Source organism: Crassostrea angulata, chromosome 5 (assembly GCF_025612915.1).
Source record: "Crassostrea angulata isolate pt1a10 chromosome 5, ASM2561291v2, whole genome shotgun sequence".
NCBI classification, from domain to species: Eukaryota; Metazoa; Mollusca; class Bivalvia; order Ostreida; family Ostreidae; genus Magallana; species Magallana angulata.
In genome coordinates this window covers 37389874-37417184 of record NC_069115.1, presented here as the reverse complement: position 1 = coordinate 37417184, position 27311 = coordinate 37389874, and the positions used below count along the sequence as shown (strand labels likewise).

General features: G+C 32.3%; 2 protein-coding genes across 2 annotated transcripts; both read left to right on the top strand.

The window, feature by feature from the left end:
- Window positions 1–5211: 5211 nt before the first annotated feature.
- Window positions 5212–7820, top strand: LOC128184348 (uncharacterized). Its single transcript, XM_052853789.1, has 3 exons — window positions 5212–5336; window positions 5758–5886; window positions 6344–7820. The coding sequence occupies exon 3, from the start codon at window positions 6374–6376 to the stop codon at window positions 7721–7723; it is 1350 nt and encodes a 449-aa protein (XP_052709749.1). The 5' UTR covers window positions 5212–5336; window positions 5758–5886; window positions 6344–6373; the 3' UTR covers window positions 7724–7820.
- A 195-nt stretch (window positions 7821–8015) lies between these two features.
- On the top strand, window positions 8016–25694 carry LOC128184347 (telomerase protein component 1-like). Its single transcript, XM_052853788.1, has 18 exons — window positions 8016–8315; window positions 9061–9252; window positions 9535–9719; window positions 14004–14114; window positions 14577–14694; window positions 15169–15264; window positions 15411–15522; window positions 15833–15955; window positions 17422–17442; window positions 17886–18001; window positions 21123–21228; window positions 21337–21455; window positions 22048–22254; window positions 22504–22716; window positions 22874–23062; window positions 23317–23465; window positions 23620–23692; window positions 24303–25694. Exons 1-18 carry the CDS (start codon window positions 8274–8276, stop codon window positions 24666–24668), a joined length of 2538 nt encoding a protein of 845 aa, XP_052709748.1. The 5' UTR covers window positions 8016–8273; the 3' UTR covers window positions 24669–25694.
- The last annotated feature ends 1617 nt before the right edge of the window (window positions 25695–27311 follow it).

Genomic DNA, 27311 nt, shown 5'->3' with positions numbered 1-27311 from the left:
ACAAAGTAAATCAATTTTCCTCTGACGGCCACTGATTGATTTTCAGGTGTTAATGAAGGCTAAATCCGCCCATTATCTCAAAAGAGTCTTCGCGGGTTTCTAAAGGTGCATTAGTACACAATTTCCGGTCTCTCTAGCTCTACAAGACACTGTCATTTGTCACGGCTGTGGCCAGAGATTCAACATTCTCGATTCGTCACCTGCGGCGTTTAACACGTCACAGCAAGTACTGAATTCAGTGCACGACCGGGGGTCTATGTCATCCGTATCTTTTAAAAATCAAAATTGATATTCTTGCTGGCCATTTGAAAGTCTCTTCTGAACATCCCATTGTGATATTTACATGAATAACGTGATTTTATCGAAAATGTAATGTGAATTTTGAATTTACCGGGTGGCAGTAAATTCAAAATTTACAACATGTTGTCATGTTGTAAATTTTATATTTACTGACAACCGGTAAAATCAAAATTTACAACATGACAAAAAAAAAGAATATGAAAAACACGACAAATGTCCAAGTCTGGTGTTGGACATGCTAGTTTTTTTCTCTGTTAAGTTATTTAAGCAGTAAACGATGCTTTTGATGAGAATATAGTGTATTACTTATATTTGTAATTTAATATCATTTTTTTTCTAAATGTTGGTTAGAGCTGTTGCGTTTATGCAGTTATGAATGCAACTGGTGGTTGTAAGGTTTATAGAGCGATTATACAATAGGTACATGCATGCAAGCATTGAATAATGAAAAAAAAACAGCTTATTTTTCTACGATCACATTCTTGAGCAAGACAATCCAGGGTCCCTTACAGTTTTTACTATCCGTGACAACATTATTGGGTAGTTTTTGACCCATCAAACTATCATAAAGGTTGTTTAGTCAATACCCTTTTTCCAAATTTTTTAAAAGACAGAAAAATAAAATCTTTGCCAGCCAAGGAACGCTCAACTTGTATCGGAGTCTTCTCTTTATTCTATGTAATACAGTTTGTAACTATATATTTTTTGGAAACTATTTGCTTTTATTGAGAATGCGTTGTAAGATATTGTCAGAAAATTCTGTATTCTACGAAGGAGTGTAAAAATGTGTGCGAATAAATAAATTTCTGTATTGAATATCTAAAGTTTTGTCTTTAAAACTGTTATTAATTTGTGTGTGTTGTGTGTTGCTGGTTCAGTTTCGTGGGGAAAAAACCATTTTGCTCCATCAGCAGTTTTTTCTTTGCTTTAAGTCAGATTTCCTTGACACTCAGATGAATATTTTGTCAGAAAAATCAGATGCTTCCTAGCACATTTATTTTAACAAATTACGCATCAGATCTTCCAAAGAATTTTGAATAATATAGTTTTGGTCGTCAATTATCATTTAGTATTTAATTTAGTAAAGATTTTTTTTATTGTATCACTTTGAATTTTGATATTTTTTCCTACATATATTTACATAGAACTATTCTTCTCAAGGAGATCAAAACAGTCTATAAATAGCCATGACGATCTAGTCTTCTTTATTATAAACATATACAACAAATACATGTATTTATTGCATTTGTTGCTCCTTTTACATTCACTACGAGATAATATTTTTTTTTTAAACTAACCAATGTTGCATGCGAATAAGATTTCAAAAACACCTATAATTACACAACTTTTACCACAATTTCATCCGAAAAGACCCAAAGAAAAACCAACAAGCAATTAGCGCCATACTTTTGTTCCATCTTCTTTCGTTGGTGTGAGTTTTTCCCTGCGAAGACAAAAAACAGGTTTTTCGACGATGTAAGATTTTTTTCACCTGAAAGGAGAATGCAAAATTCATGTAGAGGTTTCGTGACAGCAGGCAATCCGGATAAATCAGCGCCGTACGCGGGGGCTTTTGTGTCTTAATTAAATATTTGCATTATGGAACATTATCGATATTGGACTTGGGGAATCTTAAAAGAACTTGATCAAATGATAAATCGTCCGCTGCCTGTCTTATTCCACCAATATAATTCTTGATGAAGAAAGTCTTGCCACATCGCAACATATCAAGAAAAAGTGTCCAGGGTCGATATATTTTCCATTGTACGACTATGTAAATTAGTGGAGACTTGTTTGAATTGATGATGACGATGAATTCCTGGTATCAAGGTTGTGTGATAAAAGCAAGACGATTTCTCTGTCTGAGTAAAGCTGATTTCTTTAAAGACCCCTTGCTCTCGCATCATTACGTGACTTTTTAAGGGGTATAAAACAAATTAGTTCGGATATGTATTTTGATATACATCTGATTATTGAAAATTCTAAAATCTAGTTTCCAGAATAAGAATGAAGGGATATTATGCGAGACTTTTTTTTATAGTTATGCCGTCCCATCATTGACATCTTTTCGACAGCAGTCTATCAGTCCCTCTCCAACATAGTGCTGTGGTTGAGAGGAGATTATCCCCTATCCCTTTTTTCTTGAGCAGTAGAGCTCTGTTCAGTGTGTAGGTTACGGGTTCGAATCGTACTGAAGGACATGGATGTGGATGCTTTAGTGTACAGATGGAGAAACCCTTACAGTTTTATAACAACCCGTGACAGCTCTACATGTATATACATTGGTGCTCTGCATCCTCAATGCATAACGTATAAAAAAGAACACGTGGAGGAGGACCACCATATAAAATAGAATACGTGGAGGGGCACAACAAGCATATTTTTAATGCACAAAGTATTCTATGTTTCAGATTTTTGTTATCTTTCCCTGTCATATTCTGGGTTATTAAGTTCACGTGACTTCGGGTACATTTTTTGTGGCCAAATCAAATCAATGATTCTGACTGTTCGAAGATTAAACATAAATATACGTACAATGCATCTGGTATACACAGATTTCATTATTTTTTTAAAAACAAGATGGTCGATTATTAGAACCATTTTAAGAAGGCACTGGACCTTTCGTAGGACGTAGCTATCATTTCTTGCGTCAAAACATGTTTAAAATGACGCTGGATTCAAGTAAAATATGCACCGATTGCGTAGTCTTAGCGCAAAAGCCAGAGAAATCGTGTTGATTTCAATGAAATAGACAGACATACGTCACATTGCTGTTTGACACAACTACTCAAAGTCCAAGCTCTTGTTAAAATGGTTCTATAAAATAAGAGTAGTTTAGAACAGCCACACTTAGTCAAGAACAAAATTACAAGATTATCTTTCTTTTCTTCTAAAGATATAAAAAAAATGTTTTATGCTCATTTTAAAAATATTTTGATTCTCTCAACAAGGTTAACAAAGCTGAAACTATTGTGAAAAAACTTCTCTTACTTTTATCATATTCCGTCAACTCTGTGGTCTGTGCTGAAACCAAATCTGTATATGATATGAAACTGTTTGCATGTTTCTGTATTGCATTACATAAGTATTACATAAGACAGCATGTCATTTATGAAATGATGAGCCATTCTGTATACACCGACTGTTTGGGCATGATTTACATGCGCACTTTAACTAGTTTTGGTTTTTTTGGTTGCAAAAAGGTTTAAAGGTTATGTTGACTTCTTTAAAATCTAGCTTTAGAATAGTGCATCTTTCATCATTCAAAAGTGCATGCTATAGAACTTTAATAAATCTGATATGTATAAATGACTATTTCAGTTTTATTCATTCAATCTTCTTGACCCAAGACACCAAGGTTTAAAATGTCGTCTACATGTCTTAAAGGAATTTTAAGCCAAATATATTTTTAATTACATATCCAAATAACATCATTAGAATTTAAAAACATAAAAAATGCGCTTATACATGTACATTGTAGTAGTATAGCATGACTGACGCTATAGACCCGTATTGCAGTTAAAAATTCCAAAAAGTCGCATATCGTGATTACATGTACAATTATTTTGCTTTTTAAAAAAAAAATGTCAAAAAACTACAAAAAACAGTTTTATTTAATTCTTCATACAATTCATGTACATGTACAAGTATAGCGACCGAACAGAAGAAATTAATGCCATGATGAACAACTGAACACCCCCCCCCCTCCCCTTTCATCTATTGTTTAAGCTGCATCACCTACCGTTTGTTACATGTACATGCATGCAGTTCACCATGCATGTTAAGCTGCGGGAATCTGTAGAGCGAAATTAGTGTGGATCACAGGGACCAAGCCCGTTTTAACATTAATTTCAATGTAACCATAAATAAAAAAAATTGATATATCGTCTCATAGATATAATCTAGTTAGCATTCGAAAATGAAAAAAAAAGTTTTTAGTATATTTTCTTCTTACATTATCGTCCAAAGTTTGAATTCGTGGAAATATACTGTAGCATGATTTCCCCAAGAATTCTTGGAAAATATAGACTTTGCATATTACCAGAATATTAATTTTAAATATCAATTTAAGGCAGTTTTTTCCTATCAAATTTTCTAAATTTGTTTAGGGATGTTTGTCCTTAATCCGTCTCATTTTTAACTCGATCCCCGGTTATCGTGTGATATCAACTTTGAGTTGGACTTAGTTTATCCGATATTACCCCCGGGGTAGCTGATGATGTGTCCCTGGTTACTTATTACAAATGTATGAATATTTTAGCACTTGAGCGGGATGTTCCGTTTCCTTTTTTGGTGTTTCAAAACTGAAACTTGTTTTCCGGGGTGTTTTACTCGAAAATCAGTACTCTGGACAGGGATATTTGATACGAAAAGTGTAACTAGTATGATGGGAATTTCAAAAGGTACATAGATTATTCTTAGAATTAATTTCATACCCCCCCCCCCCCCTTCCATCCCAGGACTCCCTCCTACATACATGTAAACTGTAAACTCGAAACTTACAGCTAAGACTGAATAGTTATACTGAATAAATAGTTATACCAGATTTTTCCTAGAACAGCTTGAGGTTATGTTCTTGTCTGACGTTACAAATTAGAGCTAAAAAAAACACTTAAAATATACGATGCATGTCACATCTCAAACCGATTGACACAGTCACATTGGGGGTGGGGGGGTCCAAAGAATTTTTTTTGGCAATTTTATATACTGTACAGTATAATAAAAAAAAATTTTAAATGAAAGATTTGATTTCACTACAAGTTAAAGCTAAGAATTTGTCTCTGTGTAACTATAAAATCGAATAAACGTAAAACACACAAGTAACGTTGTTCAAAGAGAGATAACTTAATTTTCCGGAATAGTTATTAACTTGGATTCAATTTTGATTTTAGGACGCCAAAATGATATCCGGTTAAATTTATTGGCAAATCACATGTTGCAACTGAGTTGATGTTTACATGATGTTGATTTAGCAAGCTTCAAAATTTAAGTAACTTTGTCTGCATAAACACAGAATTAGAGATTCTTAGTTACTGGTAAATTCCTGTTTGTGTTGTAAATAAGCTCAACGTTAGCATTTTTGTTTAAAACTATCTGAAATTAACATTTTCATCTTTTTCATCTTTTAACCACGGGCCCTGGAAGTTATTGTAAATATATTGCATATGCATGTATACAAGTACTTTTTTATACATGTACATGCAATATATTTACAATAACTTCCAGGGCCCGTGCTTTTAACCGCAAAAATGGAAAAGTTTAAATGTGAATTCAATATCTCTTTCATTCTATAGAGATAACTTTCTTTTTTTATTTAAAGCAGAGACATGAATAACATTATTTATGTCTCTGATTTAAAGGTATTTTTTTTGGGGGGGGGGGTGGTTATTTTTTTTTCACTTGAATGCATACATGTATTCTACTTATCCCCTGTACATGCGATGTAATACATTTCAGGTATGGACGATTCAGTGTTTGAGGAGGAGGGGTTGATATACTACTTATTACTGTTGCCAAGTACCCTCATTGTGTTGGTGACCTGTCTTATAGTTAGATGGCTCGGTCTCAAATTCTTCCAGCATAACTGTAAGCATAATTTATTTAATGCTTTGAAGATGTCAATATTAATTTATTTACCATTCTAGCTTCTAGTCCGGAAATGGAACAGAATTTGTACAAAACATTAAAGTTTGAAAATGATATACATATATATACAATAAAGGCGATTTGAAATGCAATATAGATTTGTTTCCCTTTTTTGTTGCTTATCTACCCAGTGCTATTTATGATGAATAATTATTAAATGAATAACTGAAATTCTGACCGAAGTCAAAGTTTTGTGCCCATGGTCTCTTTTATAATCAACTTTCAATTCTGAGTTGAACAATAGACCCAAAATGTAAAATTCAAGAGAGTTCATGAATCAGGGTTTCTGTTCAAAATCAATTCATGGTAAATGGTTGTACATTTATTTTGTTTTCTCAATATTATTCTTCGATAATATTACAAGTGTATTTTTAAAAAATTACTTTTTTGGTTACAGAAACATGTGATTCCAATACCATTTTTAAAGATGCTGGAAAAAGTCACACAGACTGCAAACAAAATATTGAGAACAACATTTTCCAGGTTTTACACCAGTGGTAGACCATCTCTGAGTGACCGATGGCAGACAGATAAAAACATCATTATGAATACTTTTGCTCGCAGAAAGGTGATATCAGATAGGTACGGGATTACAGAAAAATCAGACGATTGTCCAATCACTCATGTGTCTATGAACCCGCCTCGTAAATTCCATGTACCTAGAGTGGACAATGAGATATTTCTTCAGAAATATATCAGAGGTATTATCGATCATCAGTATATGACGCTATTGGAACTTCCTACAGTCTATTCTCCCCTGAGGGTTGATGTGGATGTTGAGAAAATGGATTCATCTGTTGATGTTGTCACAGAGAAGTTGATAGAGCAAATAATGAGTCTTTACGCTGAAGAGAGTCTAAAATATTTGGCTGATCCAACGTCACTTAAAACTCAGGGGCTACTGACTGCTTATGTTATGCAGAGAAAGAAGAATTACATGGTGGACAGTGAGACAAAAGATGGTTTGCATGCAATTTTTCCTGATGCGGTGTTCCCATCCAATCTACACAATTCACTCTTCCATATACCCATAGCCGAAGTGGTAGAAAACATGACATCAGGGGAAGGGAAGTTCAAAATCTTGGTCGACCAAATTGGGAAGAATCCATGGTTTATGCTGGGATCCCAAAAGCATTGTGATCTCTATCCATATACTGTGGAATATGTTTGGAAGTATGGAGAAAAACTGATGCCATTCACCCTGAATATGAATTCAGAGAGTGAAGTGTTTCATTGGGTATCAAAGTTTTCTATTCGGCATAAGGAATCTAGCGAATATTGTGTTGAAGCATCAGGTGATCTGAAAAATGAAATTCTGTCTATTGAAGAAAGTGGAGAGGAAGAACTAAGTGTCCTTAATGCATCTAAATCCAAGGCTTCCAGTCATTTTCAGCCTTATGTCAAAAGTTATTATGGCAAATCAAGGAGACAACAACAATTTTGTGATAAAACCGTTAATAAGCTGATAATAGATTTGGGAAATCTGTTAGATCTATATGATGTTAACATTTCAGATACTTATAAATCATGGTCCTCCATTGGGTTTGCATTGAAAATTTTGTGTGAAAGTTGTGATGAATGTGACAATGAATTCAAAGAGTTGTGGTTTTCTTTTTCTGAAAAATCAGCTAAATTCAATCCATCAGAATGTGAGAAGACCTGGAATTCGTTGGACTCATCCAGAGGGGATGTTCTGTTTGCCAAAAGAATACTACTGAAATATGCAAATGAGTGTGACATCAGTGCTAAATATAAAACTTTTCTAACTCATCTTTAATTTTCTTGATTTTGGTATTCTAAGTGTGTCAGTGACATAAACATTTTCCTTTGTAATATTTTTTGGTCAATAAATATGACCTTGATAAAAACTTTAATTTTCTTAGTTTTGGTATTCTAAATGTCAGTGACATGAACATTTTTCTTTGTAATATTTTTCAATCAATAAATAAATCAATCAATTAATAAATAAATTGAATCTATCAATAACCTTGATGCTACATTGTATTTTATTTTAATTAAAAACAATGATACAAAATGTTTAATATGAATTTATAAAAGTGGAAAAGTATAATTTCAGAGGAAAAAAATGAATGATGTGAACTTTTGATGTGACCCAAAAGTAAACTCTTATCAAATAATGAACCGAACCGGAAATCAGTAGTGCTGAGCATAAAATGAACCAGCGTCTAGCATTTAGACGTGGCTAGATTTGATATCAGCTTTGCGTTTAATGATGGGGACATTTGACGCCGAGTTCCAAGCGCTAACACGACATCGCTTACCTTAGAAAATATGTAAACAAATGACTTCCTCCCCACAGGTAAAATATGTATCGGAGATATAGGACAGCAGAAAGTCAACACAAGCGTGTAAGTTGTTATACTTAAGTTAGATATCTATGTGTAATCGATAGCATGCAGAACATGTCAAGATGTCATTTCCATCTTACATGATAGTTAAAGCATCGATTCTTAATTACGGTCGACACTCTCTTTTACATCGGTGTTCATTTGTATGATTTGAAAAATTATCTTTTTAAAAATTTGTTGATGCTAATACGAATAAACAAAGATTTATGGTTAAAAGATATTTTTGATGCACATAGGCACGTAGAATCGGTGCATGCAGGCACGTAGTATCGGGGGGAGGGGCGGGGGGGGGGGGGGGGGGGGGGGGCTGCCCCCTTTTTCTCGCAGCAAACATTTTGCTTAAATTGACAATGTTAAAAGTGAATTGAAATGGAATTGCCCCCCCAATATTTTGTGAGCATGTATGCAACACTGAAGTGAAAGGAAGGAAATTATTAGTAAAATTGGAAATTGAAGTTATTAGTACAATTCAATTTAATTCCTTATTGACCAATTAGGGGCCATCAAGGGGCAGCACGAAGATTGTACAATAAACATTCATTCACACACAGATTAGGATATTTGTTTTGTTTTATTTTTTGTTTTGTTTTGCTTGTCAAGAGTTTTTGGATGAGTCTGCCCCCACCTCCCTCCCCATCTCCACCTGACTCTCAAATACAATGCTACATATGTGCCTGGCATGTACAATGATTATATTTTATGTATAATGTAATTATATTACAAATCTCGTTATTGGTATTTACAGGAAAAAGAGAAAGCTGAGGCAATAGTAAATGCTTGTTGGGAGCATGTAGAAAAACAGTGTCAAAACATTAAGCCTCACCCTGTAGATTCTGACAAGTCTTCTGAAAATAACGGAGCATGGAGAATAGTGAGAGTGTTTGTATCCTCAACATTTACAGATTTCTTCTGTGAAAGAGAAATTTTAGTAAAAAAGGTAGGCAAACATCTTTAAAATCATTTTTCAAACATTCAAAATTTTTCTAAAATCAAATTTTAGGAGATTAATCAATTTTTTAAATCAAATATTTAAACAAGAGGTACTTCAGGTTTTCAAACTCTTTTCAGATTTTGCTTATTACAGTTTTTACTTTTTATTAAAAATTATTTTTAAGAGGATTTTTTTAAAGATAATGATGAAAAAAACCCTAGTAAGATATACCGGGTATTTACAAACTCTTTGAAAAATAAGTGTTTAATGTCTCTAAATCATGAATAGGTGTTTCCCGAATTGAGAGAATGGTGTGAGGAGAGGAAAATTCACCTCATCGACTGTGACCTGAGGTGGGGTGTTCCAAAGGACACCAACTCAGAGGAGACCATTCGATGCTGCATGGAGGAACTGGACAGATGTCACACAGAGACCAACGGCTGTCCATTTTTCATCAATTTATCGGGAGAAAGGTAACAATGTAAATTTATATACAAAGTTTCAAACCACCAATTAGCTAAATGCATATTTTGGGTCTATGCAATTTATAGAAGTGATAATTTTTATAATTATATGTGTAGCTTTGGACCATCATTCAATCTTCTCTCCTCTCTTTCTTTCTCTCTTCTATATGGTATACACAGCAACTAAAATATTGTCCAGAAAAATTGGATCAGACTCAAAGGTATGGCATTGAAAAGTTGTTAATTGTCTTGAATTTGATTCTGTGGTGGAACATGTAACTTGTGTTGGTGAAAATTTAACTACCTGCTAATCATACTTTAAGGTCTTCATATTCATATAAAAAATTTATGCATAATGTCTGCAAAACATATTACATGGAGGAAATTTAGCATTGTTACTGGGCTTATAATTAATTCCTTTTTAGCTCACCGAGACAAAGTCAAGGAGAGCTTATGCTATACCCTCGGCGTCGGCGTCGGCGGTGGCGTCGGCGTTGGCGTCCGGACCTGGTTAAAGTTTTTGTTGCAGGTCCTGTATCTAAGCTATTACTTGTCATGTCTTCACCAAACTTGCATGGATGATGCATCTGGACCTACTTATGGACTTGAAAGACTTGGATGCTGAATCTGGGTCCTAAATTTCAGATGCTGGAGGAGGTTAAGGTTGTTGGACCAGGTTAAAGTTTTTGTTGCAGGTGCCCTTTGATAGCAATATCTTAGTTACTGCTGGTCCGTACTTCACCAAACTTGCATGGATGGCGTGTCTTATGATACTGATGCACCAGACAGGTTTGAGTGCTGAATCTGAGCTATAGGTTTCGGATGCTGGAGGAGGTTAAGGTTTTTGGAGCAGGTTAAAGTTTTTGTTGCAGGTGTCCATTGATAGCAATATCTAAGTTACTACTGGTCCTAACTTCACAAAACTTGTATGGATGATGCGTCTTATGATATTGATGCACCTGACAAGCTTGAATGCTGAATATGAGCAATAGGTTTCGGATGCTGGAAGAGGTTAAGGTTTTTAGAGCTGGTTAAAGTTTTTGTTGCAGGTGCCCTCTGATGATTATATCTTAGTTACTACTGGTCCTACATTGTAACTTCACCAAACTTGTATGGATGGTGCGTCTTATGATACTGATGCACCTGATAAGCTTGAATGCTGAATCTGAGCAATAGGATTGGGATGCTGGAGGAGGTTAAGGTTTTAAGAGCTGGTTAAATAAAGTTTTTGAAACAGGTGCCCTCTGATGATGATATCTTAGTTATTACTTGTCCTTACTTCACCAGACTTCCATGGATGATGTGTCTTATGATACTGATGCACCTGACAGGCTTGAATGCTGAGTGTGAGCCATAGGTTTCGGATGCTGGATAAAGTTAAGTTTTTTTGGAACAGGTCACATGTTTAATAGATGATAGTACTATTTCAAACTTGCATAGTTGATTTAACTGTAATATGAATGAATCGCAGAGGTAGCTTCAGATGCAGAGCTTGATCTCCTTTATCAAGGATGCTAAAAAATTAATCTTAGTTATTACAGGTCCTAACTTCACCAAACTTGAATGGATGGTGTGTCTTATGATACAGATGCACCTGACAGGCATGGATGCTGAATCTGAGCATCTGGACCTACTTATGGACTTGAAAGACTTGGATGCTGAATCTGGGTCCTAAATTTCAGATGCTGGAGGAGGTTAAGGTTGTTGGACCAGGTTAAAGTTTTTGTTGCAGGTGCCCTTTGATAGCAATATCTTAGTTACTGCTGGTCCGTACTTCACCAAACTTGCATGGATGGCGTGTCTTATGATACTGATGCACCAGACAGGTTTGAGTGCTGAATCTGAGCTATAGGTTTCGGATGCTGGAGGAAGTAAAGGTTTTAATTGCTAGTGCCCTCTGATGAAGATATCTTAGTTATTACTGGTCCAAACTTCACCAAACTTGCATGGATGATGCGTCTTATGATACCAATGCACCTGATGGGCTTGAATGCTGAATCTGAGTCATAGGTTTCGGATGCTGGATGAGGTTTAGTTTTTTGGAACAGGTCACATGTTTTATAGATGAAAGCTTGCATAGTTGATTTAACTTTTTTATAAATTAAACGCAGAGGTTGCTTCAGATGCAGAGCCTGATCTCCATTATCAAGGATGCTAAAGAAATCTCCTACCTCACTCAAACCAGATCGATAGATAGATGTGTTTGTTGATAAATGTTATCACATGATTCCTATGATATAGTATTGTATGATATGAAACAATATTGTTTGATATGATACAATATGATATCATATGTTGTATTATAAAAAGTTATACGATACGATATGATATTGTTTCAATTTTTTTGATATTTTATGATATGATATTGTATCATGATATTGTTATGTATAGTATTGTATATTATGATACAATATTGTATAATATTATATTGTATTTTTAATTTATTATTTTATCAAATGATACAATTACATAAGATATTGCAAAATATTATATTGTATCCTATGATACAATATTGTATATTCTATAATATTGTATCATATAATGATATTGGTTTCAGTAATATAGAATTATATCACATGAAATTGTATTATATGATATTATAATATAATATTGTATTGTATCATACGATATTGTATGATATGATATTGGTTTATATGATATATTATCATATCACATGAAATTGTATTATATGATATTGTTATATATATTATTGTGTCATATGATACAATATGTATAATATAATAATGTATTTCATAATATTTTACTTTATCACATAATATTGTATCATTTGAAAAGATACAATGTTGGAATCAAATTATATTGTATTATATGATATATCATATAATGTATCAAATATGTTTCATTGTCATTCAATACAATATTATACTATATTATACAATATAATATCATGTTTCAATGTTATGATGTATTATGTAATATGATATTGTAATATAATACTATATTGTATTATATTTTATGATATTGTATTATGTGATCAAATACAATAAGGTATAACACAATACAATGTCATATCATACGTTACAATATCATATCTCATTATTGTTTATTACGGTATTTTATTGTATTATATGATATATATTATAAATATGACATGATGCAATATTTAATTTTATATCATTGAATTGATTAACATATGAACATATGATTATCATAAAAAAATTTATCAGATGATATACAATATTTTGTCAAAACAGAATCCATGAATATCCAAGATCATAAAGTATGATTTTCATATAAAATGATAAAGGTGGTCTTATGAAGGTGATGTCTCATAAGGGTGATACTCCGTCTCGGTGAGCTTAGTAATCTATGATTACCTATGTTTCTTGCAGTTACGGGTTGTAGCTAACCATCAGTAACTTTTTACAATGCATATGACTCCATGACACAATCAAATAGTAGTTGTGCAAGTTTCATTTCAATTCAGTATACTAATTTTCTTTAGATTTACATGCATGTAATAAATTTACCAAAAATATGCCTCAGACACCCCCTTGGTAAACTTAAATAACCAAATAATCGTCGGACCCCCTCCCCCCCATCTCCCCCTCCCCCCCCCCCCCCCCCCCCTCAAAAAAAAAATTCTGGATCCACGCATGATGTGGGGATTGAATTTTCATTGATTTTATGTATTCCTTCTATTAACATGCACATTTGCATTCCTACTTTTGGTACACATATTGTTATTAGCTTTCTTAGATACATGAATGTCATATTCCTTTCTGTGATGTAACACATGATTATTACATATACAAAGCATTATCTTTTTTGAAAGCCCACTAACATTTTTTTATACTAAATTATGATTTCAAATTATATGAGCTCCAAATTAACCTAGCTAAGATATAGGTGAAGAGTGCATTCAATCATTTGTAATCAATTCGATTTACTAGGAAAATTGAAATAAAATAAAATCATTTGAAAAAAAAATTTTGATGACTGTCTTGTTTCAGACATTAATTTCCTTCAATATTGCCAAAAAATGTGAACTATTTATAAATCAGTTAGACGTCAAGATTATTATCATGTGATCTTCCATTTACAATTTATAGGGCTGTGGAAGCTATATATAAATTTAATCTGCAACACCACTCTGTACATTTAATACTTTTAAAACAGACTGACATGATATTCAAGTCACTGTACTTTATCTGAAATGTACATGCATGTATATGGAAATTTACACCCAATTCAAATTATCAATATATTTAATTACAAAATCTTCCAAAATTATTTATCAATTATGATCAAATTATGATTTGATTTCTACAGATATGGATGGATTCCAGAGGATAAAGATATAGGGAGTGATTTAAAGGAAGAGTATTCCTGGGTGTTGAACTCATCAATCACATTTATGGAAATCCTTCATGGTGCTTACAGGTAAAAGTATCTTGCAAAAATATATATTCACCCAGCATTTTTGAATGGAAGTTCTTAGGAATGATATAAAAAGTAATTGCTATTCCTTAGAACTTTATACAGTCCCAAACCAAATGCTCTCTCTCTCTCTCTCTCTCTCTCTCTCTCTTACTCTTATTAGGCATAAGATTTGTTAAATCAATTAGTCAAGATGAAGTTATATCTTGCTTTTGATACGACTGTAATGATAAACAGGCAAAAATCACCATGACATTAGTGTTCAGTGAATGAGCATTTGTAATTGGTAGAAGGCTCCTGGCTTGAAATAGGAAAAATTGAAATTGACATATTAGTAATTAAGACACATGTTTGTTAAATTTTATTAATAGCAGTTTTTAGAAATAATGTTAACTTTAAAATCAACTGAATAGATATGTATGAATCTGTTTGAACTATTGTATGTCAAGTGACATTTTCTTATAGATTTGGTAATCCAAATGCTCTGTTTCTTCTGAGGAACTCTGAAGCTATTAAAGAAATTCCAGAAGATTTTCAAGACAGATTTGTAGATAAAGAAATTCTAAAAATGTGCCATTTGAAGGTTGGTACATGTCTTTAAATAAATAAGAACAACACCAGAGAAAATTTCTTTTTAAGATATTTTAATAAAACCATTAATTAAAGCAATATGAGCTGTATTTTTTAGAATTTTATTTTGCTGTAAAAACCTGTTAGTAATATACTAAGTCTGCATGTAACTTTAACTTTTATGATAAATAAGGTAGGAAAAAATCATCAATTTTTGTCAGAGGAAATATATCTCTTCTAAGGAAAATATAGCAAATCAATTTTTGTACAGGACGACAATTATTCAATTTCGCTCCAATTAATGCTCCTTAACGGCCATTTTCACAAAAATTATGCGAAAAGAAATTTAAAAACCATGATATTTTTGTCATTTCAGTAGAAAAAAATATTTTCGTTAAAAAAAAATTCATCATGAAAATGGCAGCTCATATTGCTTAAAATACAATTGCAACATGCTTTTATGTATCTTAAATTTGTCTTTTCTTAGGAGTTGAAGAAAAATATAACATTGAAATTTCCAAACCAGCTGTTTGAATATGACTGTAAATACAGCGGTCTATCTGAAAAAGCTGGAAGGAAAAGGGTAGGATATTACAATAAAGGCCATAATAATTATTCTTAAAAATATAAAGAAAAAGCTCAGGATTTTCAAAATTCGCTGCTGAAATGTTTATTGAATAAGGCACAGCATGAATATTACATCTGCGGTCAATAAATTTTCCATTGTAGGTCATCCTGGAAGGTCTGGACACCTTTGCTGAGAAAGTATTGATGTTTTTTAAATCAAGAATATCAGAGTTTTATCCAGAGGAAAAAGGAAAAGATACAGATGTGGACATAGGTACTGTATATTGAATTAAGCCATGAAGGAAGAAGAACAAACCAGAAATTGTGACAGTCATGAATAATGGTTGTATTTTCATAGATTATGAAGCCTTTATAAAAGAAATAGGAAAATTCATAATTCATATCTAAAATTAGATATTTTGACAAAATAATTACTACTAAGATTTTTTTTTTATTTCTTTTGAAGAAATTGTATGATTTCTATATTCATAATTTAATGTATTCATTTTACTGGTATTAATAGAATGCATTTGACTTTTATTGTGTCAGTACGAAGTTGAGGCATATTAATGTGTTGTTTTCAGAAAGCCTAGAACAGAGTAATTTTCTGGAAAGGAAAACCCATCTTGTTATTGGACAGGAGGAATTGATAGATATGTTCTTGGCATACGCTAAAGGAATAGATCCTGCTCACTTGAAAATAGAAGGTAAGTAATATCAAGTACATAAATGAAATAATTTTTGGGAGTTGATTTTTGGGAGTTGATTTTAATCAACTCTCCTATGCAGTTACTTAGACAAACCGAAAGTGAAACAGTGTTTGGACCTCAGCACAAATCGATCATTGCTGCTGACAAGACTTATATATAGTTCTTGAAAATAATTGATAAATTCGATGTAATGTATGCTAAAGCATTGTTTTTCAATGAAACTTAATTATAAATACCTTGTAAATAGTCAGATTTTAAATGGTACATACAATTTCAATATTTTTTGTAAGCGTATGTATTCCTACGCCAGAGTTCAATATGGTCTCGTTAAACTCGACGCTCGGCTGTCTCCGTAAATCCTTGTCGGAGATTTACGGTGTAAGCCGAGCCTTTGGTTGAACGAGACTAGAGTTCAATATTGCTTGGATCCATCCAATTTTCGAGAAATATTTCTATTACTTAGTACATAGTTTGATTGAATTAATTTTATCTTTAAATATTATTTAATATGATTCATATTGGGGTTTCTCGACATTCTTTTCGAAAAAGTACAAAAATTCATTTATAAAAATGTGCGTAATTCAAATTAGAAACTACATATGTACTCATCATGCAAAATAACATATCATTGATTTTAAAATAAATAAACATCGACAAAATCAATTCCCATCAGTTCTTCAGTACTTTGATTAATCAACTCTCCTATGCAGTCACTCGGACAAACCAAAAGTGAAACAGTGTTTGGACCTCAGCACAAATCATTGCTCCTGACAAGACTTAGTTCTTGAAAATTATTGATGAATTCGATGTAATGTATGCTAAAGCATTGTTTTTCAAGGAAACTTACTTACAAATACCTTAAAAATAGTCAGATTTTAAATGATACGAACAATTTAAATATTTTTTGTAGTCGTATGTATTCCTACGCCAGAGTTCAATATAGTCTCGTTCAACTCGACGCTCGGCTGTCTCCGTAAACCCTTGTCGGAGATTTACGGTGTCAGCCGAGCGTTTGGTTGAACGAGACTAGAGTTCAATATTGCTTGGATCCATACAATTTTCGAGAAATATTTCTACCACTGATACATAGTTTGATTGAATTAATTTTATCTTTAAATATTATTTTATTAACATGATTCATATGGAGGTTTCTCGACATTCTAGTCGAAAAAGTTCAAAAATTCATATTATAAAAATATACATAATTCAAATTAGAAACTACGTATACATGTACTTGTCATGCAAAAAAACATATCATTGATTTTAAAATAAATAAACATCGACAAAATCAACTCCCGTCAGTTCTTCAGTACTTTGATGTTCTTTTTTGGCTTCAAATAACATGCTATTGATCATTCTACCTTTTATAATTCTGTGTTTTATATAGTAGCAATATATGCATGCAATAAATTACATTGTACATTTTTCTTTGAATTATATTTTCATGTACATTCTCTTCATAGGCGAAAAGTCTGCATTTGTTCGTAAGTATTAGTGCAGTGCAATAAAATCACCCTTTCTTTTTATGTAATAAAAATACTAAAACCACTTTTATTCAATAGTATTTACTAGTAATCTAAAGGTAATAACCTATTGTAGTACTCGTATTAATAATTTTCATACACGTGCTTAAGCCCCAATTAGGTACTACGTACTTGCTAAAATTTAAAGGCTTTTTAACATGGACGTTTTTTCTTGGAAAAAAAAAATCAATGAAGGTTAACTGCCTCTGAACACGGGCCCTGGAAGTTATTGTAAATATATTGCATGTGCATGTATAAAAAAGTTTTTATACATGCACATGCAATATATTTACAATAACTTCCAGGGCCCGTGCCTCTGAAAGAAAGTAAAAATATGAATTTCAAAATGAACACAGTATTCTTGTTGCAATTGAATGTGTTCAAATTCAATGTAAATATCACAGGGGATCCAGAATTCTGGCAAAATGATGAGGACGATAACCTATTGTTGTGCCTGACGGGAGCTGCAGGCCAGGGGAAAACCTCAGTACTGGCAAAGTTTGTGAAGAGGGCTTTACAGGTATACATTAACTATTATAATTATAATAAATATAAATATATTAATGAATATCACCGATTCCAGTTAATAAAGTGTCTAAATGCATGCATACAGTTTATAAGGAAGTTTGTACACTGCTGTTTAAAAAAAACCCTGTAAAAGTTTTTTTTTTTCAGTTGTTTATATAAATATAATAGTATATATAAAAGGCACAGCTTCATATGAATTCATAATTATAGTTAAAAATTACAAATTTCATTTAAAAAAGGGGTAAAAATATAGATTAATTCTCAAAACATTGAACACTGGTAAAAAAATAAGTGTTTGTGATCATGTTTGAAAAATAAGCTGAAACTGAAATAAATTTAACGTTGATTTTAAAAATGAATGAGTGCATAAGTTAAACGTTTTCTTTTTGTTTGTTCATTGTGGTCGGTAATAATGGTTTGTGGCTGGTGGCCTTTAATGTTATATAATCCACCCTCTCCTTCTAAGAGAGTTTGTCAGAGTAGAGTTGAACTAACAGAAACAAACTAACAACGATGACTGCGGCGTGTCCGATGATTTCTGAAATGAATACCATTCTCTTCCATTTCCCTGGTTTGTCTTCACAACATGGCCGCATCCTTACAAATAAGACTGTAATAAGCAATACTGCCTTGCATATAGCAAACCAGGCTTTCGCGTATTGTATGGAAGTGAAAGGATCCTTGGCTTTTAATGCAACGATCAAAGCCAGCAGTATTTGTGGCAGGTCCTCTATCCAAGTCCCAACCGCTGACAGAATTATAAGAATTTCGGCAGCCTTTTCATGCAAGAGAGTGCCCTCTCTGTTAACGAGAAATTTCGCAATGCTTGCTAAGAATATTAACAACAAAATTAAGCTGCCGACGATCGCAAACACTAAAATTGCTGTTTTCAAATTATCTGCCTTGTTGATGCCTTCTTGAGTTGTATTGAGAATTACGCTATAGAAGGCCCAGTCCAGTATTAAGTCTACCAGCAACAAAAAGCAACCGGCGATGACACCACAACGCGTGAGGCTGCAGAGTTTTGTACACATTTTGATTGGTCTCTCCCTGGCTAAAACGTAGCATAAAGAGTACTTATAAAGCACTTAGTATATTTGATTTAAAAAAATAATAAAAGAAAAAGAATATCAAACGTGCTAAGGATTCATTAAAGTTTGGAGTTGTTATATATTAGCTCCACCGAGTCCAACAAATAACATCCTCATGAACCATTAAAGGGTTGATAGTCCCCCAATGTTTGTCCCCATGAATTTTAAGATTCCACAGTACTTGATTGCAAATTAACACCAAATTAATTATTATACATTTATTTATAACTAATTTTTAAATATCAAATGGGAAGATATGCATTTATTTTTTTTATTAATTTTTTTATTATTTGTTAAGTGCACGCTTGATATTTTTGTAGCATCAATAAAAATTGTTAGATTTTTTTGGTCTCTGTATGTCATTATAAGTCATTAAAGTTAAAATACATTGAGGGAAACTAGAGTCGGGATGACAATTCTACAATGTAACTACTTTGTCGATTACATTTCAATATTTTCAATAGGTTGGTTTTTTCCTGGCACTCGATAGTTTATCTCATGTCTCACAAACATAAAGTGTATCCTTCCGCAATTGTATAAACTACATAAGGATTTTTTGGAATATTGTGCTCGTTTAGTTTCCGCATTAGCATTGATTTAAGCATGTATTGATTTTAGGCGAGTAGCAGTGATTCTACAAGTGATGGCACTTTGTCATGGTAACTTCAACTAGAAAATTTGTAAATTTGATATTGTGGAAACAAGCTTTGAGTAGTTTTTATACAAACAGTGGATAAATACATGAGTGTATGACCCCCTTCCGATAACAATAGTTCATTGATAACAATTAATGAAAAAAAATCCAAACATGAGTAGTTTGTAAATGTTAAGTTACTTGTTACATCACTATCGAAACTGATACTTCACTAGCTACTGCGAATCAAAGCATTTGTATATATTTTAGCTCAGCATTGCAGTTCATAATGCAGTGTTCACTAAAACACATTTAAAAACGTATCAGTTATGACATGCTTCAAAACTTGTTTATTTTGTTCACGATAGTTATGCTTTTGAACAAGAGTTATTGATTAATTATTTAATTATACCGTATATCTTTTTTATGGATGCAAACATTTACATGCAACTTTGGTTCCAAAATGAAAATTTGCTTTATAGATGATTTTGCTAAACTATCATCCCACAGAAAAATTCCAGTTGAACAGTTTTATAATTAAGATTTACAAAATAAATGTTTGTTATCTTACAGTTAAATTTTACAACACGGAAGCGAAATATAAATGACAGTCACTTGAGTTACTTTAGTAACCATGAAACATATATTACACGTACTTGCATTATCTATGTTGATCATAATCATGCTATGTTGAATAATAAAAACTATTTCTATCTTACCTTTCAAGAAGTGGGATTTATGAAATATTGTTATGATTAACGATATGGTATACCCACTTTTAGGGATGTTATAAATGAATTTGCACGAAGAATAATGAAGGAATAGGAAACCACAACGAGACTTATATTAGAGTATATACGGCATTTCCTTATTTCCCTTTTGGTCTGAGTAGTCATTGACGATATGTGAATTGTAATTATGTATTAAGTCGTTAGTGACAGTATATGCAGGGATGACAATAAGTACCTCAACAAACCTGCTTCCGATATTAGAGACTACGTCAATTAATGGGAACAAAAAAGAATGGCTAATAAATGATAATTTGTGCCAATTTTGTCTTTCATTTTTTAATCTTTTCGTTTTAGCAACTAGAAGTGGTATATAATTTTTTTCTGAAATTATTGTGGTGCAAGTGTACCAATAGGTGCGACATTCGTATTCTATGGACATATTTCTATATTTGTTAGTAAAAAGGAATTAAACTAACCCACTCTCTTATGATAGAGACTGAATTTTATGTTTTTAACAAGTTAAGTTGCGGGGTTTTACAAGTTTTTGTTCATTGCATTGACTTTCCTCATTCATTTGGAATTTACCTGAGTTTCGCTTCACGCGAATTTCACGTTAAATTCACCTGATTTTTCACGTGAAGCTTTCTTTGTCTAAAGGAGGGATTGAATGTCTTTTACCATTTTGTTGGAATCTCGGAGACGAGTCAGCAGACAGACAATTTGCTTCGTCGGATGACAGAATTTATTAAAGGTGAAAAAATAGGTCAGTACTATTTTTTCCTACATTATTTACTGTAAAAACAATAGTTTTAGGATTCTTTCATTTTTTTCTTTTTCTTTATTGCAAGTTTTTATTATTTATATAAAATAGATGTGCCAAAGGATACGCACGACCTAAAAAACTTTTACATGAAGATTATGAGAGAGGAATTTGAAAAACTGCGACAGAACAAAAATCAAATGCTGCTTGTTTTAGATGGAATAGACGAGGTACGATTATAATCTATATAGATAACATAAAAGAGAAACCGCTACATAAAACCGAAAATAAATTTCTAAAGAATTTAAACCAGTATCGCTTTTTGACATTTTGCAGAAAATGTGTGGTACTTTTAAGACGAATGATCGTGATAAATATTCATTGATTACACTTTTTTGATACTGCATATTGCCATCTTTAAACTCAAAAATGTTACTTACAAATTATTCATACAACTAATATTGACCACATGGTATCTCACTAAAAAACCCAGAATTGTATAGTATGCTAGCTGCCAAGAATCTGAAAGACAGAAACTGCTTAGTCACATTTATGTATTTGGAATACTGTATTCAGGGGTAATATTCGCCCTTGTTTTATTTTATACCTATTCGTCCTTGATTTTAGTGGACGAATTTAAGATTGGGTGAATTCGGATTTCAATTGTCTCATATTATCTCGCTTTAAACACAACGGTGTCTGGGCGAATTCAAGACGGGGCGAAACTGCATGTTTGCAAGTGTAGAAGGGCGAAAATTACACGGGGCGAAAATGAACCTGTATACAGTGTCTTTAACCATTACTCTCACTTGTTTTTTGAAGTTAAGCAACCGGGATTCATATGAGCAACTGAAATGGTTACCGCCTCAATTACCTGGTAATGTTCGAGCTGTTGTGGCTACTTCTAGTGCGCATCTTCCTTCTCTTCATCGGGCAAAGGAGCATGCCTGCTTCTTCCTGGAGATCCCCTCGTTAAAATTGTCTGACGCCAAAGAAATACTATCTCAATACCTTATGCTTTATAATAAAGTAAGAATAATATTCTTGCCTTAAAATTCAAAATTAAAAAACTATCGATTTATAGGACTAACAGTGACTGTTTGTTCTTTCATTCATGACATGCCAAATATTATTATACCGACGAAAACGAAGTGTGAAACAAAACTCTTTCAAAAAGCTAACGTAATAACGAGGCTTGTCAATTTTTTTTAAAACTCTTTTATCCGGGATACACATATCTGAGCAATAGTACATTTTTAATTTGTATTTTTACCTTAGAAACTCGACAAGACCCAAATGGAGCTCATTTTATCCGAACCCAACTCGTTGAATCCACTGTGGCTCACGCTTTTAGCAGAACAACTTCGAACTTTCGGGGATTTTAGAACTCTAGATCAACACATCAAAACACTCTCTGATTCTGTAAATGGCTTGTTGGAGTGTATTTTGAAGGACCTTGTTGTTAACGATGACACTGGGCAAATGGAAAAGGTGAAACATACTTAAGTTTTTTTTTCAACAACACTTCATTTTACACATTAGACAGTGTACATACATGTAACTATAAATTGATTGTTGTTATTTGTCATGTTTTTGAATCTTGCTAATAAGATTAATTTTATAATATATTTTTACTGACGGGTTTCAGGCCCTTTGTATCTTGGTTCTAACAAATGGATTACCTGAAATAGAGATGCAGCAGATTTTGGGCGATATCGATGAGCAAGAACCTCTTCCTGACCTGTATTGGTCTAAAATTCGGAGGGCCCTTAAACCTTTCATCTACTTCGCTGGAGCTATTCGAGATATCAGATTCATCCATGGAGCCTTTTATGAGGTGATTTGATGACAAAATGATTACAACGTTTTCGAGGGTTTAGACGGTTGACTTATTTTTGAATCACTATTTTTTAAATTAAGGTTTTATATTTCATTTGGATATGTTTTTTATGCATTCCCTCTGAACAAAGTTTAGTTCCTAGCAAACTAAATTTATACAATTCATACCAATTACTAAGTGTAAATTAAAAACGAAACACTTCCCCAGACATCTCTGTAAAAGTACTGATTATATTGGTTTCTTTTATATAGAATGCCGAGATGCTATATCTTAAAGAGAAAAAGACTCAGATCATGTACCATACCATTATTGTCGATTATCTAATGAACTGGTGTAAAAATGAAACAGTTAAACGAACGAGGGTGCCTTACCATTGCCAAAGAGCTGGATTACCTGACAAGTACGAATCTTATAATCAATACATACTAGTATATAAGACTTGGATTTGGAATTGATTTAATATTTGTATTGGAAAAAATAGAATTATGGTGTAAACTGATACAGAATTTGTACTGATCAGAGGTTATATTGAGTATCCTTTTTTATAATTACAGGTTGGTTGATTTCATGAGACATTCTGAAAGTGCTTCAACTATACCCGATTTTATGAGAAGCCAATTCTTAAAGGTTAGTGTGGTAATTGGTATGCAATTTTATTCAATGTACTGTATGTGCTGGCAAAAAATAGAATAAATTTGATTTGCAATTTTATTTTAGAGTATACATATTAAATAAATCATCCAGTATGCCAAGTCAATGTTAGCAATTATTAATACAAAAAATGAAAACCCACATATTTCGGAGATTGCTTTTTGATTTTTTGTTGTAAGTTTGATATTATGCTTAATATAGTACATGCATTTTCATCTAATATTTGCGTTGATACTCGATGAATTTCACCTAGTATGTACCCTCTGTTGACGTTTGTAAAAATCGGTGTATGAATTAAAAACATGTTCCAAGTAAAACTTGTACCCATAGCAATCTCTCATGACGTTTGATGTAGTAATGTTGTATATTCAAATCTGTGCATGCTGTTTCTCTGTTGGTCCAATTTTAGAAAGCATATCAAATTTTGTAACCAATCTCAGCATTTGAAAAATTTTGTATATTCAAATCTGTGCATGCTGTTTCTCTTTTGGTCCAATTTTAGAAAGCATATCAAATTTTGTAACCAATCTCAACATTTGAAACATATGAATCGATGTGTTTAATATAAGCTTTCTAATTATTATAGTTTGCCCGCTGTATACAAATAGCAGATCCAGTTTTGCAAGTCACTATGCCAGTCATTTTGTGCAGGGGATGCTCCTGTTCATATAGAGGTTTCACAACCAAACATTTCCCGCTTAATAAAGACGCCTGTGTTATTTGTGGTACTCATGTCGTCAAAGGACGTTTTTCAGGCGACGCCTATCTTTGCATTAGACACTCTTTTGGTCAAAGTAAGCTTATGGGAAAATGTTGTTTGTGTGAAATGCCTGTCCGGAAAGACACAAACGGGAAGGTGGCTGACTTCATGGGCTCGCAGGGAAAGTTGTGCAACTTTTGCTCGTTTGGAGTAGATTCCAAACGTTGTTCTTACGTAGGCAAAAGAATTTGACTAATCATTATATTTTAATACTATATATTTAGTTTTCTATTTAATCGAATTGCAAAATACAGTTACTTGTATTTATTCCTCTAATGAAATCATAGCATACATTACAATATTTGATGAATTATTACACTGGGTATCCTGACTGTATATTATGTACCAAAAATTGTTTTACAAGATAATTATTGTTGATACTAGCAATATATACAAAATAATAACAATTTTAACATAATAATATTATGATAATATAATATAATCTATTTTTTATTAAAAAATCCTGTTATTGCTCTTGACGATTTTTTTAACTATCAAACTGCCCACTATTTGTTAGTGTGATAGCATGATTCAAGCCCTTTATTTAGAAATGAAGCATTAAAGTTTCAATAGTATCGATGCATATTTTGTTTACCAAATACAACCGTGTAAAGAACATTTTGTTTTTTCTAAGGTCTTTGTTATGCAATACAGTATTAGAAACATGGAAAGAACCAGACTTATGAATTGTAGTTACATTATCGAAGTTATCCTGCTCAAAAAGATGATTTATAAGCTCATATTGTACAGGTATTTAGAATTTCGGGAATAAACACCAAGGTACAAGGCTAATAAAAAGAAAATTAAAACGTTTATTTAGACTAACGGCACCGTTTATTAACACTAGCTTCATCTGTCGTTCACTGGTGTTGTTCGCCAAAGTCGATTTCCTATTTCTTTTCACTTTGACATGTGCAATAGATATATTACATTTTTTTTTTTATTATTTATAGTATGACTTATACTTTTTACAATTCCATTGTTGTTTTTAAAGCCTTTTTTTATCGTTCAAGTGTCTTTTTTCATTTTCTTTGACATTTAATTTACGATATTTCAACATTTACTTTTTATATATCGAAAATTTAATCTCAATAAGATAGATTTGGAAACATTCTGGAAACAAAATTGTATATTAAACAAAAAATCATGTTAATATTGATAAACTTTTATTATTTATTATTATTAGTTATCTAAATAAATGAATATATCAGTAATAAACAGTGTTGTTTTATTTATTTGCCCGTGCCTTTTCCTGGGGTTGGAGGGCGAATCGGATACGGAGACATGGATAGATCGCGATATGCAAATACCATTAACACATTGGATGTGAAAACCCTTCACTGCAACCAATATACATCTTGTGGCTCAAGGATAGCTAATTACATACCAAAGGGAGATGTACTCAGCCATTCTCCAGAAATGGTTCCAATTATGATATAATGTTGTCGCCAGCATTCATCACAAAATTATTTTTTGCCGTTTAATGTATTTGGCTGATACTTTTCTCAGGAGATATCTACAGTAAAAATTACAAATTTTGATACCAAACAATATGCATTTGAAGTGTCAAAAAATGTCAAATTATTTCAATAAAAAATCGGTTTGTGTATTTTTCAGCATGTCGCACGTGAATATTTCAATTTTACTACAATACTAAATAGCATTACGGTGATGAAAGAGACAATTAAAACTCATTTTTTATTTCAGCATCACATAGCCTGTTTTGTCAGTAAACACCTGTTGATAACAATCCTTTCTTTCTTTTTCCCCCCTGATTTATATATTGTCGCTGAAACAGTCCTGATTTCCGTAACACGTGTTTGACTTAAAAGTAAGCGATGATATTAAAAACAATATTTATTGATATTATAGTAATTGAATGTCATAGGCATATTAAAAGAAAAATATATACAATTTACAGTCGAAAATCTATGTGTTTTTTTAATCATCGATTATAAAATTGAAAGTTGAGTTTGACGCATTTCAAGGCCTGACTTCCGTAACGCCATTTTCAACTAAATTCATGGCTTTCGAAAAAATTATTCATGATGCCTTTGGAGAACACAGTGTTCCAAAGCTATCTATCATCATCTGTAGAAAAATAATGTAATAGCATGGTACAGTGAGAGGAAAATTTATTAAAACCCCTGACCGGCGTAACGTATGACATCCGTAACAGTATTTTCAATCAGTGATATATGACTCGGTTTTCCATCGATAATAATTTGGATTGTTCAGCGAAACAGAACATGAGTTTAGAAAGTAAAGGAACTTTGATATTCTTAACTGAAGCAGTTAATATTTTGATGCAAAGTGCATTTTTGAGAAAAATATGATGAAAGTGTGCTAAACTATCGAAAAAATATGAATCATTATGTGTGGATTTATCTGTTTTAGTTTATTTTTATTTGCAAGAGATATATCAGTTGCAGATTAGAACCAATTCACCTAAGACACTTTATCATTTGACAATATTTTTTAAATATTTGCTGCAGCGTTACGGATATCAGGGGAAAAAACAGATTTGGAATCTGTTCATTCCAGTGCTTCTTATGTATATTTTCCACGACGGATAATCTATTCTTATGTTTTAAAACCAACAAAGTGGTAATTTTTCATGTAATACTAGCATAATATGCTATTTAAAGTTTACTCTATTGAAATATAGTGCATCAAGCTTATTGTTTTCTACAACATGTGATTTGATAAAAAAAAATATCAGGTGACCAAAATATATTTGGCTTTTCAAGGTTGTATTAATATGCATGCATGTTTATATCGAAATGGTATTATTCCCGGATCAGAATATTTGATAAATACTCTGTTCATGATTTT

Bases quoted from the DNA above. Each gene is read 5' to 3' on its own strand.
- LOC128184348 (XM_052853789.1), top strand. From the start codon at position 6,374: ATGCTGGAAAAAGTCACACAGACTGCAAACAAAATATTGAGAACAACA.
- LOC128184347 (XM_052853788.1), top strand. From the start codon at position 8,274: ATGTATCGGAGATATAGGACAGCAGAAAGTCAACACAAGCGT. The intron at 17,443-17,885 runs GTAAGTATTAGT...TAAATATCACAG, and splicing joins CGAAAAGTCTGCATTTGTTC to GGGATCCAGAATTCTGGCAA. The intron at 23,063-23,316 runs GTGATTTGATGA...TCTTTTATATAG, and splicing joins TCCATGGAGCCTTTTATGAG to AATGCCGAGATGCTATATCT.